Here is a 15,927-nt window from a genome sequence, read left to right as displayed (position 1 = left end):
TTTGAGATTTTAACTGGAATTGCATTATATGTACTGATTAGTTCAGGGAAAATTGAGGCCTTTACATTAATCTTTTCTCATTTATGAATATGGTTCATTTCTCCATTAATTTTATCCATGGATCCTGTACATTTTCGGTTACTTTTGTTCTCAGGTACCTAATAGTTTTTTTTTCTTTTCTTCTACTTGTTAATGGACTCTTATTTACCATTACAAACTAGTGCACTTTGCAACATAATTTTCAATTAAATTATTTTACAGTTACATAGTTTTAAAATTCTTTTTTTTTCTTTTTAGTTTTAAAATTCTTAAAATGTCAACTGCTTAATAAAAAATACAATTTATACAAAAATACAAGAGATACTATCTGAAATGTGAAAGTAGTAGTATATTTATGATTTCTTCCCAAAGTGGAAGGAACACACACTCTAATGTTTCTTGTAGAAAATTATGCCTAAATCTGGCAGGGCGCGGTGGCTCACGCCTGTAATCCCAGCACTTTGCGAGGCCGAGGTGGGTGGATCACCTGAGGTCAGGAGTTCGAGACCAGCCTGGCCAACATGGTGAAACCCATCTCTACTAAAGATACAAAAATTTGCTGGGCGTGGTGGCACGCGCCGGTAATCCCAGCTACTCGGGAGGCTGAAGCAGGAGAATCCCTTAAACCCGGGAGGCGGAGGTTGCAGTGGGCCAAGACCGCGCCATTGCACTCCAGCCTGGGCGACAGAGTGAGGCTCAAAAAACAAAACAAAACAAAAAACAGAAACAAAAAACAAACAAAAAAACCACTAAATTTGAAAAATGTTAAATCAACTTCTTTGCTGTATTATAAAGCTCCATTTCCACCCCTCTTTTTAGTTTAGGAAGTTTACCGTTATCGGTGAAGTAATTATTTTGTTAATTACAAAGGTAAGTAGGTTCTTTCTGAACAATCAGGATGTAAACTTAATGCTAGTGAAGTAATTAAACATTTTGAATGTTAATTAAACTCAGTCCAGTTAAGGGTTTTATTTACTACTAACAAACGTATTCACCGTGCGCTAAGTGCTGCAGGGAATCCCAGCCCGTTTTCCTCCATCTAAAAGGAAAATTAGGAGGTCCCAATACTTTACTTGTAGATTTTCCAGTTTCTACCATTCCCTGTAAGGCACTGAGACGCAGGATTTCAAGCCCCACTCGGGGTACCCTGGCATGGACATCGAGTCGTTCTAGCGCTGAGCTTCAAAACTATTCCTTTCCTTCCCTTTCTTCTTCATACCAGACTCTAACCTGTTCTCCCTAGCTTCGAATTATTCACTGTATGGTCGAACATCTTACTCCACAAATAACTTCTGAAGTGTTGCAGTTGTCTTACTCAAATATCTGAACTCAGCTTGTCCCGAGTACTGCGATCCCGTGTACTGCTAATGGGAATATAGTTAACCCAACTAGTATGAGGTCCCCAGTACACAGCAGCTCCAAGATCAAGGCGACCGAGTAACACTGCTTGCCTAGACTCAGGCCAAGTTCGGAGAGTGATCCTGGGGTTATTTTAGAACGTGTCCCTTGCTTCCCAGAAAAATTCAGTCGTTAACTCAAGTCCGGATGCCCAATGACCATTCGGATAAGGTGAGCTAAAGCTTCAATGCCTTGAGGGGCTTGGCAGGGATCGGGCTCATCCAGCAGAAGCAGCCCCGCTTTCCAGACTAGCAGTTCCCAGGGATGGGTGTGTGCTAATCGCAGGCCAACAAGCCCAGCGCGGTACAGAGGTCCCATTGTGACCGGAGGCGAGAGACCCCGCCTCGGCACCCTGACGCAGCGCAGGACCCGCCCCGCGCGTGACGCCAGCGTCAGGCCAGCCCCGGCATGCTCTGCGGCCGCCCGCGGTCCAGCGCCGACAACAGGAATTTTCTCCGAGAGCGGGCCGGGCTCAGTTCAGCTGCTGTCCAGACCCGGATCGGCAACAGTGCCGCCTCCAGACGTTCTCCTGCCGCTCGCCCGCCCGTCCCAGCGCCCCCAGCCCTCCCGCGAGGGCGCCCCGGGACGGAAGGATCCACCAGTCTGTCGGCGCCCGCCGTTCTCGTGGTCGCCGTCGCCGTCGTCGTGGTGGTAGTCTCCGCCGTCGCCTGGGCCATGGCCAATTACATCCACGTCCCTCCCGGCTCCCCGGAGGTGCCCAAGCTGAACGTCACCGTTCAGGATCAGGAGGAGCATCGCTGCCGGGAGGGGGCCCTGAGCCTCCTGCAACACCTGCGGCCTCACTGGGACCCCCAGGAGGTGACCCTGCAGGTAACGCCCACACCTCAGCTCTGGGTCTCTTATGCCCCTCACGCGGCTCTGGGGGTCCTCACCACAATCGCCTCTGTCCCACGATGACCGAGGAGGACCTAGGGCAACATCTCCTTAAGTCTATTGGGAAGTGACCCTGTATTTCCCCTCACACCTAGGAGGGTCACTCCCCCTTCCCGTCGCAGTTGCTCTTTGAGATTGACCTGAGGCACATTTTCTCTTTCTAGAAGCCGCTGCGTAAGAGACGGACTCATCCACGGGGGGAGATTCCTGCTGATAGTTGCCCCTCCTCCCACTCCCCAGTCCACGGTCACTGCAAAATGAACCTTTCCACTCCGCTTGCACGGGGTCCTCTTCTACCTCCTCCCCTCCCACCAGTAATGCAGTCATTAATCCTCTCTGATCTTTCCTTCCTCTCCCCTCCCCCTGCGATGTGCTTTCATTGATGCCTCACACTGCGTTTTGTCTTCCCAAACCCTGGCGTACTCTATTCCCAAAGTAATGACCACGACCATGCATCGCTGGGTCGGTTCTTAGGTAGCACCACACACATTGTTTTGTTTGAGTCGATATTTCTGAATTATTAAAGTCGTCTTACTGAAATTAATACCTGATACTAGAAGGAGCAGTGGCTTGTGACTATTTCCTTTTCATGAGACACCGTGTTGATAGAGAAAAAATTGGGAGGAAGAAAATCCCTGAGACTCTAGGAGTTCTCTAATAAGTTGGAAGTTATGATTTCCACTACGTGATTTTTTTTGAATACTAATCTGTTTTTAGCTTTAGTTTCAGGAACTAGATACAAAAATAGATCTCTTTTTCTCCTTTTCCCTTGCAAACAAAAAAAACAGTAATTTTCAAGATTGGGATATTTGGGATTTGTTCTAAATCTGAGCAATAATGTAAGAACATTCATTTGAATTAGCCAAATCATCTGCCTCGTTTTGATGACTAATTTATTCACCAATATTTGTTGATTTATTTGCTAAATTCTTCGCTAAACTAGCCAGCCACCCATACAAAGATGAATAAAACATGAGCAGTGCCTAGGGCCCAGAACAGTTCCTGACACTTGGGTTTTCATGTGTTAGTTTCAGTTCTTATTACCTAGAAGAGTTTTTAAGCAGATTATTTTAAAGGACCCGTATGTTTTGGAAAAGAAACTTGTTAGACAACAAATTTTGAAATTTAAGGGAGTATTTGTTAGCCGAGTATATAGGAAATAGTGAATCCAAAGTGATTTTTATGTCATTTAAAAAATATATTTCCTTTAAAGGAAATGTGTCTTCCAAATTGAAATTCAGTACTTGTTTAGTTTATCAATTTGTTTGTATTTTATTATATAAGACTCTAAAATTTATTAAGATGATTTGTTTTCTGGCAGTCACTTATACATAAAACATTATTAATTAAAAAGTGCTACTTCCTGGTAAACTCTAGTGTTGGCAGATCAGTTACTTTTAAGCAGTGACTTTAAAGCTTTGAAGACTGGAATTTCCTTTGATGTATTTGTCTGTAGAATAGTAATAATAGCTACTGTGGGGTTAGTTAAATTATTTTTTTTTTATCTTAGTCGCCCAAACAACCATATTAGGTAGGCACTATCATTTTAGGTGAAACTCAGTGAAGTAAGCCAGGATGTAGGTAAAAAAGGGCAAAATGTAGTGACATTAAACTGTTTTTGCTTGTTGGAAAGTAACTACGTGTGATTAAATCTTGGTTTCTTGTAGCAACTTTTAACCTAAAGACCTTTGGGTTTATAATCCGAATTTTTAATATTTGTAAGTGCAGGTAAATACTACCATTTATTTTTCCCTAAGATGATTATTAGTTAGAAATACATTCCCTCCATGTGCAAGCAAAGCTTTGGTCTAGAAGCTGTCCTAAAAGCATCTGCTAAGCTGAATTGATGATTATTCACCTTTCAACTCAATAGATCTGGCTCCTTGCATTCTAGGTCATTGCAAACACTACTTTCATAATGGTTCAGAATTTCTTTAGTAAATCTCAATGGAAATATTTTCTTTTGAGATTTTACTGTATTTCCCTTGAAATAGATAAGAATCATACCTCACATTTCAGAGGAAGTATGTATTATATAGTCGACAGAATATAATGAGAGCAGTCGAGTATCAGTAATGTAGCCTGTTTTTTTTCTCAGTTTTTTTCTAACATTTTTGTATGTTTAAGATATACTTTAAATGTACTTTAGAAACTTACTGTAGTAATACTTATCTGGTGATTGATTATTCCTGCAAGCTGAACTATCCAGAGCATATCAGAAAATAAAAAGAAAAAAACAAGCTAAAAAAGACTTACTAGAGTCAAAATGATAGAAGGCCCAGTCTTTGCTCAGAATTTGTGGGTACATGGAGTAAATATATCTCATTTTAGACAGAATTCCTGTTCTTACTAGATTAAAAGAATAAATTATAAAGGAGATGGTGAGGTTTTCGGAGTATAGTAGCAGAATAGGCAGAGTAAATCTAAAACAACAATACAGCCACAGTGCTTTGTATTTAATAATCCTTTACTGTTTATAAAGCACTTTCACATGCATTCTCCCAACTATCCTGTGAGGTAGATGTAGACGGTACTGTTAATATGTATCATATAGTTAATGAAACTGAATTTGCCGTTTACAAATGGCAGATCTGAGATGATAAACCATCTTATGAATTATTGTTCTTTGACCAAGAGTTTTGTTTGTATGTTATGATTTAAGCAGGGAAGGTGCTTCTGTATAAAATTAATTTCTTAAAAGCTTTGGCTCATAAAAAGATTCTGCTTTAAAGTTCCCTTGAACATAAATTTGCATTACTTTTTTCATATGTGACACCATTTTAGGAAAAAGGGATCACTTAAGCTTTCCTTCACGAGTGACTTTTGTTGTGTAACAACTGTCTAACTTATTTGAAGATTTGGATTTTCAATTTTTATACTTTTCTTTGGAGAGTCATCGTATAAAGGAATAAAGAATCAAGTCAGATCTCAGGTCCATAATAATTCTCAACGGACTCTTAAAATTGTTTTTCATTTTCTGAAGAGCTGATGAATTAGTGTTTGGAATATTCCAGTTATGTTGTCTCAGGGTCTTTCTGTTTGCAGTATTAAGCAACGTTGTTTTTCTCACTAACTTGTTACTATGAATTTTTCCATTACTTGGGACTTATAGTAGATAATGGCAAAGGCTTCATAGGTAGGAATTAATACCGTAATTATTATTTAACATTACAAAACTAATATATTTATTCCTTTGTTGGGTCTAAATGAGATTGCTTGCTATATGGTACCTTATAGCAACTTAGCTTTTCAATAACAGTGTGTTACAGTGCTCAAGAGCATGGGGTTTGAACACGGTCCTAGTTTTGAGTCCAGATTCTATACTTTACTAGCTTTGTTACTCTGGTCAAATCATTAAACTTCCTGTCTCAGTATCCTGAGCTGTAAAATTGATCCAGTAGTTGTCCCTACCTCAATGGGTTATTGTGAGGGTAAAATAAATGCTGTCTTTCATGATAATTATTATTGCTGCTGAGCACCTACTATATATTGGATACTTGAATCAAAAAACAAATATTTGCTCTTTGAAATTCCTAGTCCGATGGGGAAGACAAATAAGAAAATTATAACAACGTAATGTTTATGGAATGAACATTCAAATTTAGTTCACATGCAAAGATTACCCAAGAAGTTTAAAAAATGTACTGTTCTTTCTGCTTTACTACAGGTTTTTGCCTGTTATTGAATGCATATTTTAAAAAATCTTTTCATTATTTTTTTAAGCATATGTATTCTATCATGGAAATTAATCTTTGTGTTAGGTTGTGTAGCTACACAGCAGTTTTCATATCCTTCCTCTTTCTAACAGTGTTGGAGGTAGTTACCTAAATAATCTATTAAAAACCTGTAACTCCTCTTAATATTGATAGTTGATATTTTATATTGGTCTTTGCCTTAAAGGAAGAAGAAAAAGCCAGATCTATACAATTGCTGTATTAAGTTATGTTTCCACTAGTGTTCTGATATAATAATTGATTTTCGTTTCTGTTTTTAAAAAGATGAGTTTGTTCCTTTAAGCAGTAGCTTCTGAAAAGTCTTAGGTAAGCTAATGTAGTAAGTTAGGGCTAATTTTTTAATATATTAAAAATAAACAATATATTAGTTTACTTTCCCTAAGATTATAGGAAATCTTGAGTCCTGTAGATACAAATAAGGAGTCATGGTTTATATTCAGTGTAACTTTTAATGTTAGTGATTATATCCAGTTTCCTGTTTCCTATTCCCTCCCTGTCTTCAGCATTTTAGAATAATAAAGTATATAATGTTTAATAGACGCCCATCAAAAACATGAAATATTTGTTAGGCTCCCATGTATTTTATTAAGATGTGACTATGAAGACAGGAGCCTAAAGTGCTAGTTTGTTTTCATGTATAATAGCCATGTAACTTGGACTACGCAAACTGCGTCACATCTTTTTGGGGACTGAGCATAATGTGGAAAGAGGATGGTTTTTGAATATTATTTCCAGCCATTTATAACCTTTGGCAAGTTTTAAAGTCTCTATAAAATGGTATTGCCTTGGAAAATAGTCATGAGAATTCAATGAAATACCTGCAATTACGCATCGCATGTTTTGGTACTACGTTCTTCCACCTCTCATTTCCAATTCTCCCATCCCAACTGAGAGAATTGTGAGCTCCTAAAATTCAGTAATTCTGACGTGTTTTTTGTACTAGGTGTAATGCTAGTTTTCAGTAAGAGTCCTTGTACAACTAACTGTAGCACAAGGTAGGCATAGAAGAACGTAGGACAGAAGGCTTCATAGAGGTGGGGGTACCTGAGCTAAGCTTTGAAGGGTAGATGAGATCAGATTGAAAAGGGAAACATTTCTGAGCAAGGAAAACTATCTCACAAAGGCAATGAAGCTAGACTTTGAGTAGCTTACTCATCATTTAGGACATCATGGGAAGCCACTGGATATTTTTCTTTTTGTATTTTATTTTATTTTATTTTATTTTATTTTTTTTGAGACAGAGTCTCGCTGTAGCCCAGGCTGGAGTGCAGTGGTGTGATCTCAGCTCACTGCAACCTCCGTTTCCCAGGTTCAAGTGATTCTCGTGCCTCAGCCACCCAAGTAGCTTGGATTACAGATGTGCGCCACCATGCTCAGCTAATTTTTGTATTTTTAGTAGAGTCGGGGTTTCACCATGTTGGCCAGGCTGGTCTCGAATGCCTGACCTCAAGTGATCCACCCACCTCGGCCTCCCAAAATACTGGGATTACAGGCATGAGCCATCGCACCTGGCCTGGATATTTTTAAGTAGGTAAATTATATCATGTATTAGAGAAGTGACAGGCAACAATGTAGAGAAGGGTTGTTTGAGGGAAATGTTTTAAATTGGGAAATAATGATCACTCAGGACATTGGTTTTGAAACTAGTGGTTACCATACATTAATAGGATGCCAAATCAATATAGTGTCTTGAGACCATTACAGTTTAAAAAGATGAGTTAGAATAAGTTATGGTAGAGGTTACATCAGACAGAGCCTTGCAAGTAGTAAGGTAAGTACTCTTTTTTTTTTTTTGAGATGGAGTTTCGCTCTTGTTGCCCAGGCTGGAGTGCAATGGCGTGATCTCGGCTCACCGCAACCTCTGCCTCCCAGGTTCAAGCGATTCTCCTGCCTCAGCCTCCAGAGTAGCTGGGATTATAGGCGCCTGCCACCACGCCCGGCTAATTTTTGTGTTTTTAGTAGAGACGGGGTTTCTTCATGTTGGTCAGGCTGGTCTCAAACTCCCGACCTCAGGTGATCCACCTTCCTCAGCCTCCCAAAGTGCTGGGATTACAGGTGTGAGCCACTGCGCCCGGTGGTAAGTATTCTTTTGTGAAGTGTGCTTTAGTTTTATATAAAAGTGTCTATGTACATATTATATCAAATGATAAATATATTTCTTCCTGTGTATTGCATTTAAAAAGTTTGAGAAAATAGTTTGAGAGAGACTGTTGTGTTAGTCCAGACAAGAGGTGCTGGGGCCCAGATTAGGACAGATGAGATGGAAATAAGGTACAGATTTCACATTTCAGAAAATAAATGTGCAGGACTTGTCAATTGATTACAGGTTAGGGAAGAAAGAAGATTAAGGTGTTTTTTGTAGGGGAAGGAGTGGATGACAAAGATAGGGAAGTAGTAGAAGACCTTTAAGAAATCAGAGGTTCTATTTCTCTTTATTTTGTTTTCTAAGGAGTTATTTTACTCTTTGATATACCAGATTGGCTATAAATACATTTTTAACATTCTTTTAAAAATTGTGAAAAACAGCAAACATATAGAAAAATGGATGAATCATAAATTGTTGTAAAACATATACCCACCCCAACCCAGGAAAAGAAAATTAATTTCCAGCAACCAAGTGTCTTCATTTTCCTTCATAGTCTTGATCTCTCCCTCCCTCTAGTGGTAATCTTAATAGCAGATTTTTTTTTTTCTAATTAACAAAATAGAATGTTTTGAATTAATTCTGTTTTGAAAATAAGTACTCTGAGAAAATAATAAGTGCATGAAGGTCTTTGTACAGGAAACCGTATGAACATGAAATAATTTAGTTTTACTAAAAGGTTGTACCACAATATTATATTAAAACTGAATAGGAGAAAAAAATCAATTTCCTATCATCAATATTCTATTCACAACCGTTTTATTTTTATTACCTTCTACTTCTCCTAAACATATTTTACATAGTTGCAATCATACATACAATTTTATATTCTTTTTTTCACTAGCCCTTTATAAACATTTTCCCATGTTTGAATGGTATTGACTATAATTTTTGATAGTCACAAACCTAATATTTGATGATCATGTTAAACATAATGTGACTTAGTTATTATTTATTATTTTTTAAATTTTTACTTTTTTTTTTAAAGAGATGGGATCTCATACTGTTATCCAGGCTAGAGTGCAGTGATGCTATCATAGCTCACTGCAGCCTTGTACTCCTGAGCTCACGCGATCCCTTCTACATCAGCGTCCAGAGTACCTGAGACTAAAGGTGCATGCCTGCCTAATTTTTAAATTTTTTGTAGTGATGTGGTCTTGCTGTGTTACCAGGCTGGTCTTAAACTCCTGGCCTCAAGTGATCCTCTTGCCTCAGCCTCCCAAAGTGCTGGGATTACAGGTGTGAGCCACTGTGCCTTGTATCAGTGTTTTGCCTCTTTTTGAATTTTATTTAATGGCATCATATGAAATATGTGTTTTTTTAAAATTTTGGTTTGGCATATGCCCAGATTTTGAGAGATTTATTCATGTGTATATAGTTGTAGTTCTTTTCCATGACCGACTAGCATTCCATTTTAAGAATATACCTCAATTTATATGTCTCCTGCTGTTAATGGACACCTAGGTTGTTTTCATGTTTTGGCTATCACAAATTATGCTTCTTACAATTATACTTTTTTTGAACACGAATATCCATTTCTGTTAAGTGGATACCTAGAAGTAGAATTTCTGAGTCATCTAGTTGTGTATTTTCAGCTTTGTTAGACACTTTCAGTTTTCTGAAGTGATTGTCCCGGTTTATATTCCTAACAGCATTATGTGAGAGTTTCACTTATGGTATATCTTTACCAATAATTGCTATTGTCTGTCTTTATTTTTTTCTTTCACCACATTGGCCAGGCTGGTCTTGAACTCCTGGCCTCAAGCAATCCACCTGCCTTGGCCTCCCAAAGTGCTGGGATTACAGGCGCGAGCCACCGCACCCGGCCTGTTCTTTTTTTTGGTCTGTTTTGTCCGTTACTGTAGCAGTACCACTCTGTGTGGATTACTCTCAATCATTGCTACAGGACTTGGTATTTGATGTAGTTATTATAGGCTTTGGTGTAGGACTCCAGCTTTGTTCGTTTTTAAGATTGCCGTGACTATTCTTGACTTTTTAAGTTGCCATATAAGTTGTAGACTCAATTTTGGGATTCCCACAAAAGAAACTGGATAGGATTTTGATTATATTTTGTGGAATCAGTAGATAAATTTGGGGAGAAGTGAATTCTTTTAACAATATTGAATCTTAAAATAAATTTTTAATTTCTCTCAAACGTTTGAAGTTTTCACTGTGGAGATCTCATGTGTTTTATTTGATTTATCCCTAGGTATTGACACTTTTTGATATTATTGTAAAGGGTATCATTTAAAAAATTACTTTATTGTTGGTATATAGGATTATAATTAATTGCTTTATACTGAATTTTTTTCACACACTCTAAAGGTTTTTATGTAGATTATTTTGCATTTTCTCTATGTATAATCTGAAAGTAATACATATTGCTGTCTCCCCTTCTGTCTTTTTGTCTTACTGCACTAGTAAGGACCTCTCTAACACACTTGAAAAAGAAGATAAAAGGTGATAGTGGTCATTTTTATTTCCCAGTCTTAAGGAGAACATTTTCAATAATTTATTGTTAGGTATGATATATGCTATAGATTTTCTTTAATGACTCTACCAGATTAAGCAAGTTTCTTTTTATTCTTAGGTTGTTAAGTATTTTCATCATGAATGATGAATTTGGCCAAATGTTTTTTCTGCATTTCATGATGACTATAAGATTTTTCTTAATTTTTCTCTTATTGAGGTGAATTACTTTGATTGAAGAAAAATTTGAATGCTAAGTTACCTTTGCATTCCTGGAGAAAACCCTATTTGGTTGTATATAGTCTCTTTTTTATTACTGTATCAATTGCTAATATTTTGATTAGGATTTTTGCAGCTCTGCTTATGAAAGAGATTGGTTTGTAATTTTCCTTTCTTATAATGTCCTTGACAAGTTTTGGTACCAAGTTCGGAGGTGTTTCTTCTTTTTCTATTTTTGGAAGAGTTGCTTTTAATAATACATGTTTAAGGTCTGTAGTGAAGTTCATTTCTTTATCATTTGTGTCGCTTTATTGTCTTCATACATTTTGCTAAGAAGTTATCAACTGTATTAATCTTTTCAAAGAACAATTTTTGTTTGTTTTGAGGCTGGGTCTCACTCTGTTGCCCAGGATTGAGTGCAGTGGTGCGATCATGGCCCACTACAGCCTCGACCATGTGCTCGCCCCATGCCCGGCTAATTTTTGTATTTATTTATTTATTTATTTATTTATTTGTACAGACAGGATTTCATCATGTTGCCCAGGCTGGTCTTGAACCCCTGAGTTCAAGTAATCTGCTCACCTTGGCCTCCCAAAGTGTTGGGATTACAGGCATAAGCCATCACATCTGGCCCAAATAACAATTTTTGACTGTTGAGTTTTTCTATTTTATTGATAGTTTTGTCCTTCATTATTTCCTTCCTAATCATTTTTTGAAGGTTGATTGGCTATTTTTCTAGCTTCTTGAGCTGGAAGCACTAATTTTTCGCCTTTTAAATTTCTATTATTCATTACATATCTTTGTAAGTACCCACAAGTCTTGACATGTGTTGGAAAAGGCGGTCTCATGCACACAGCCTTTCCACCCCTTCTCACCAAATAAAAATGGGCCTTGGGCCTGAAACACTTTCTTACCAAGCGATAGAGTCCTCACAGCCTGTGCTGGACCTGTCACTTTGTGTGAAATATTTTTCCCTGTTTTACACTCAGTGTGTCCTCCTTTGCTCTGCTTCAGCATGTGTGTCATATGTCAACTGGCTCACCTACAATATCTCCCCATTGGGAAAGGGATGGAGGGACGGGGTTGGTCTGCTGTAGCCCAAGAAGGGTGTGTGTAGACCAGTTGTTGGCATCAGCTGCTGGGAGGAACTTGCTCACCATGGGATACCAACACCTATTACTGAAGCTGATCTTGCTTTGTCTCCTCTCTGTGTAAGTAAAGCATTGTTCCATGCAGTGCTTGACTGTGCATCGTGTTTTCTTTGGTGACTATGATACCAAGATACAATGAACAGAAGTTCTAAGACTTCTACTCCTGATATTAGGTGACAGATACCACTTGCTTGACAATATGTGTTTATTATCATTCAGTTCAAAATGTTTTCTAATTGCCATTGTGGTGGTTTTTTCTTTATCTCACTCATTTTACATATGTATTTGATTCATTTCCAATGAGTTGATGCATATTTAATTTTTTAAAAAAATTGTTATAAAAACATAAAAATTTATTATCTTAACTGGTTTTATTTGGTGTGTGTGTTATTGCTATCTAGCTCATATCCACTGTAGTTTGAGATGATACTCTAAGTGATTTTCATCCTTTGATATTTGTTGAGGCTTGCTTTATAATGAAGCCCATAGTCAATTTTGGTAATGTTTTGTGTAGTCTTGAAAAGAATGTATGTTCTTGGCCGGGCACAGCCCAGCACTTTGGGAGCCTGAGGTGGGCAGACTGTTTGATTCCAGGAATTCAAGATTAGTCTGGCCAACCCTGTCTCTACAAAAAAAATGCAAAAAGTTAGTGGTGATGCGTGCCTTAGTCCCAGCTACTCGGGTGGCTGAGGTGGGAGGATTGCTTCAGCCTGGGAGGTTGAGGCTGCAGTGAGCTGTGATTGTGTCACTGCACTGCAGCCTGGGTGAACAGAGTGGGACCCTCTCTCAAAAAAAGGTAAGAAAAAGAATATTCTGTTGTTGAGTGTAGTGTTCTGTGTATGTCAGTTAAGTTGAATTTTTAATTTTGTTGTTTAGAGCTCTTACTACATAATGATTTTTCTCTGCTAAAAAAAAATGAGGTCTTGGAAAAAAAATAGTGTCATCTATAAGCATTAAAAAAATTAAAAATGAGGTCCTGAATGGTGTGCTCAAATTTCCAACATTTATTATGGGATTTGTTTAATTCTGTAAGTTTTTGCTCTATATCTTTTGAAGCTGTATTGTTGGATGCATGCACATTTAGAATTTTTATATCTTCTTGGTGGATCAATCCCTTAGTCATTATAAAATGTCCCTCATCTTTAGTAATATTTCATTAAGGTCTATTTTATTTGATATGAGATAGCTACCTCAGCTTTCTTCTCTATGTCTTTTGTAAGCAGCATATAGAGTTGTCCTTTCATATCCATGACTTCCGCATCCATGGATTCAAGCAACTGCAGATTGAAAATATTAAGAGAAAAAAAAGATGGTTGTTTCTGTACTGAACATGTGCAGATATTTTTTCTTGTCATTATTCCTTAATACAGTATAACAACTATTTACATAACATCTACATTGTATTAGGTATTATAAGTAATCTAGTGATGATTTAAAGTATATGGCAGAATATAAATAGGTTATGTGCAAATACTACATCATTCTATACAACAGGCTTTCAGAATGTGTAAAATAATATGAACAAAAAAATTTAAATCAAAATATAACAGGCTTGAGCATTTGTAGATTTTGGCATTGTTGCGGGGGTGGGATCCTGGACCGAATCCCCCTCGGATACCAAGGGGATACAGTGGGGCCATTTGCAGATCCTCTAGAGTGCTCTCTCCTGTCTGTCTCCCTGTCTTTCCGCTTTAATACTCTGTCCTGCATACTCTAGCTGTTTTGATATCCTCCGATGCTCAGTTTATCTCAATTAATGAAGTCCACACAAGCTCCATCTGGATTCTCTTTCCCTTTGCTGGGACCTGAGAATTCTCTCAAGACATTAAGCCGGGGCAGTCATAGAGTTCACGTTGTTTGTTTCCCATCTCTCAGGGATCACTGTTCTCTCTAAAGTCCATTGTCTTAAAAATTGTCATTTCATATGTTTTGTCTGGTTTTTATTTGTGGGAGAGGGGTTGTTTCAGTAAAAGGATAAAATCCTGTCCCCATTACTTTGCCTTGGCCAAGAGTGAAAGTGGCCCATTAGATGATTTTTATCAGTGATTTTCAACCTTTTCTACAGGGTTAGAATTCTTTGTTCAAGTAAAATCTTATCCCCAAGTGTCATGTATATGTGAAATAAATGAGGGCAAGATGGTGGTAGTGTAGTATATGTGCACATGTGCCTTTGTATATGTTGGGGATATAGCAGAGCTTTTTTGCTCACTTGGATTCCTATTCCCATTCCTTGAGGGCTTTATAGCCCAATTTGAAAGTCACTAATATAGAGAGTACAAATAGGTATATAAAAAAGTAAGCAAATGAGAAAATAAGCCAGTTATTAGTTACAGAGGAAACAAACTATCCAGGAAAGGAAATTTACAGTATATCTCATTTTGGGGTTTGGAAGGATGTGTACAAAATAGTGTAATTGAAGATTGATAAAATAAAAAATCTTATATACTTATATTGGGTAAAGGAAGATAGGAGAAGTGACAGAGCGAGAGAGAGAGAGTGTTTATGTGTGAAGGAAATAAGAAAGCTCAGTCTTATAAGAAGTCTCAGATAATGTGTAGACTTTACAGAAAAGCAGTTTAAGAATGGTATTTAAAAATAAGGAATTAAATAGCATGAGAGTTGAAAGGTAGTTTAGGGGGAGGTCTATTGTTGATTGATAAAAATAAAAATTACAAAAAAAAAGCATATGGTAGGTTTGGAAGTGGAAATAATTGAATACAAAATTCTCTTGCAAGAAATTTGGCAGAGAAGGGAAGGAGAAAGAAGTTGGCCTCTAGAAGTGGGTGGGATACATGGCCACATAATCTGTTTTTCCATCTCAAAACACTTGGACCTTTTAGCTTTTTTCCCCCTTTTTAACCTGTCTTTAAGGTGGGTTTTTTTTTTTTTTTTTTTGAGACGGAGTCTCACTTTGTCTCCCAGGCTGGAGTGCAGTGGAGCGATCACCGCAACCTTTGCCTCCAGGGTTTAAGTGATTCTCCTGCCTCAGCCTCCCTAGTAGCTGGAATTACAGGCATGAAACACCACACCCAGCTAATTTTTGTATTTTTAGTAGAGACAGTGTTTCACCATATTGAACAGGCTGGTCTCGAACTCCTGACCTCAAGTGATCCACCTGCTTCGGCCTCCCAAAGTGCTGGGATCACAGGCATGAGCCATCACGCTTGGCCTGTCTTTAAGTTTTATCATTTATTTGTTTTGGAATCTGCTAGCAAGTGAATCTTACATACTTGTGCTATATTATATTATATAATTCTCTAATAGAGGCTCTAGGATTTCTCATTGATGCTTTTATGTTTTGTAATTCTCTAATAGAAGCTCTAGAGTTCCTCACTTATGCTTTGATTAGTTGTATCATGCAAGTTAAAAACTATAATTTTGTAACATACCCAAATTGAGAGAATAAAATATTCATATATTATCCAGAATCCATATTTGCTTCATTTTTTAACCCCTTTAAAGTATTTTAAAGCGAATCTCAGTCAGACCTTGTCATTGTCTTTGTGTATTTCAGTATAAATTTGTAAACATAAAAAGTTATTTTTTTTGCATGATCACAGCACCATTATAACACTGAGCAAAATTAGCAGTAATGTCTAAGTACTGTTTAATAGCCAGTTCATAATAAAATTTTACCTCAAAAAGTATTTTTATACGTATTTGTTTGAGTTAGGAAACAAACTAGATCCATGCGTTTGTATGTTTCATAAGCCTCTTTAAACTAGACTGTATGCTGTTGACTATTTATTGGTGGGGCGTTTGTGTAGAAAGACCTACATTCTATTTTTTGTTGTTCTTCTTTGTGGTGTTTTTTAATTTTTAATTAATTTATTTTTTTAGAGAAGTGGGGTTTTACCACGTTGGCCAGGGTTGTCTTGAA

General features: G+C 37.5%; 1 protein-coding gene across 2 annotated transcripts in view; it reads left to right on the top strand.

Moving 5' to 3' along the window:
• The first annotated feature begins 29 nt into the window (after positions 1-29).
• The window catches only part of ETNK1 (ethanolamine kinase 1), a 67,236-nt gene continuing 51,338 nt past the window's right edge, over positions 30-15,927 (top strand). Inside the window, exon 1 of one of the 2 annotated variants that reach the window (XM_008954315.4) lies at positions 30-2,268. In XM_008954315.4, the coding sequence (XP_008952563.1) occupies positions 1,846-2,268 (423 nt within the window). In that variant the 5' untranslated portion in view covers positions 30-1,845. The remainder of the gene's footprint in view (positions 2,269-15,927) is intronic. The other variant, XM_003828882.5, reaches the window with a different exon arrangement.

The sequence above is a fragment of the Pan paniscus genome, chromosome 10 (assembly GCF_029289425.2).
Source record: "Pan paniscus chromosome 10, NHGRI_mPanPan1-v2.0_pri, whole genome shotgun sequence".
Taxonomy (NCBI): Eukaryota; Metazoa; Chordata; class Mammalia; order Primates; family Hominidae; genus Pan; species Pan paniscus.
This window is presented reverse-complemented; position numbering and strand designations above follow the sequence as displayed.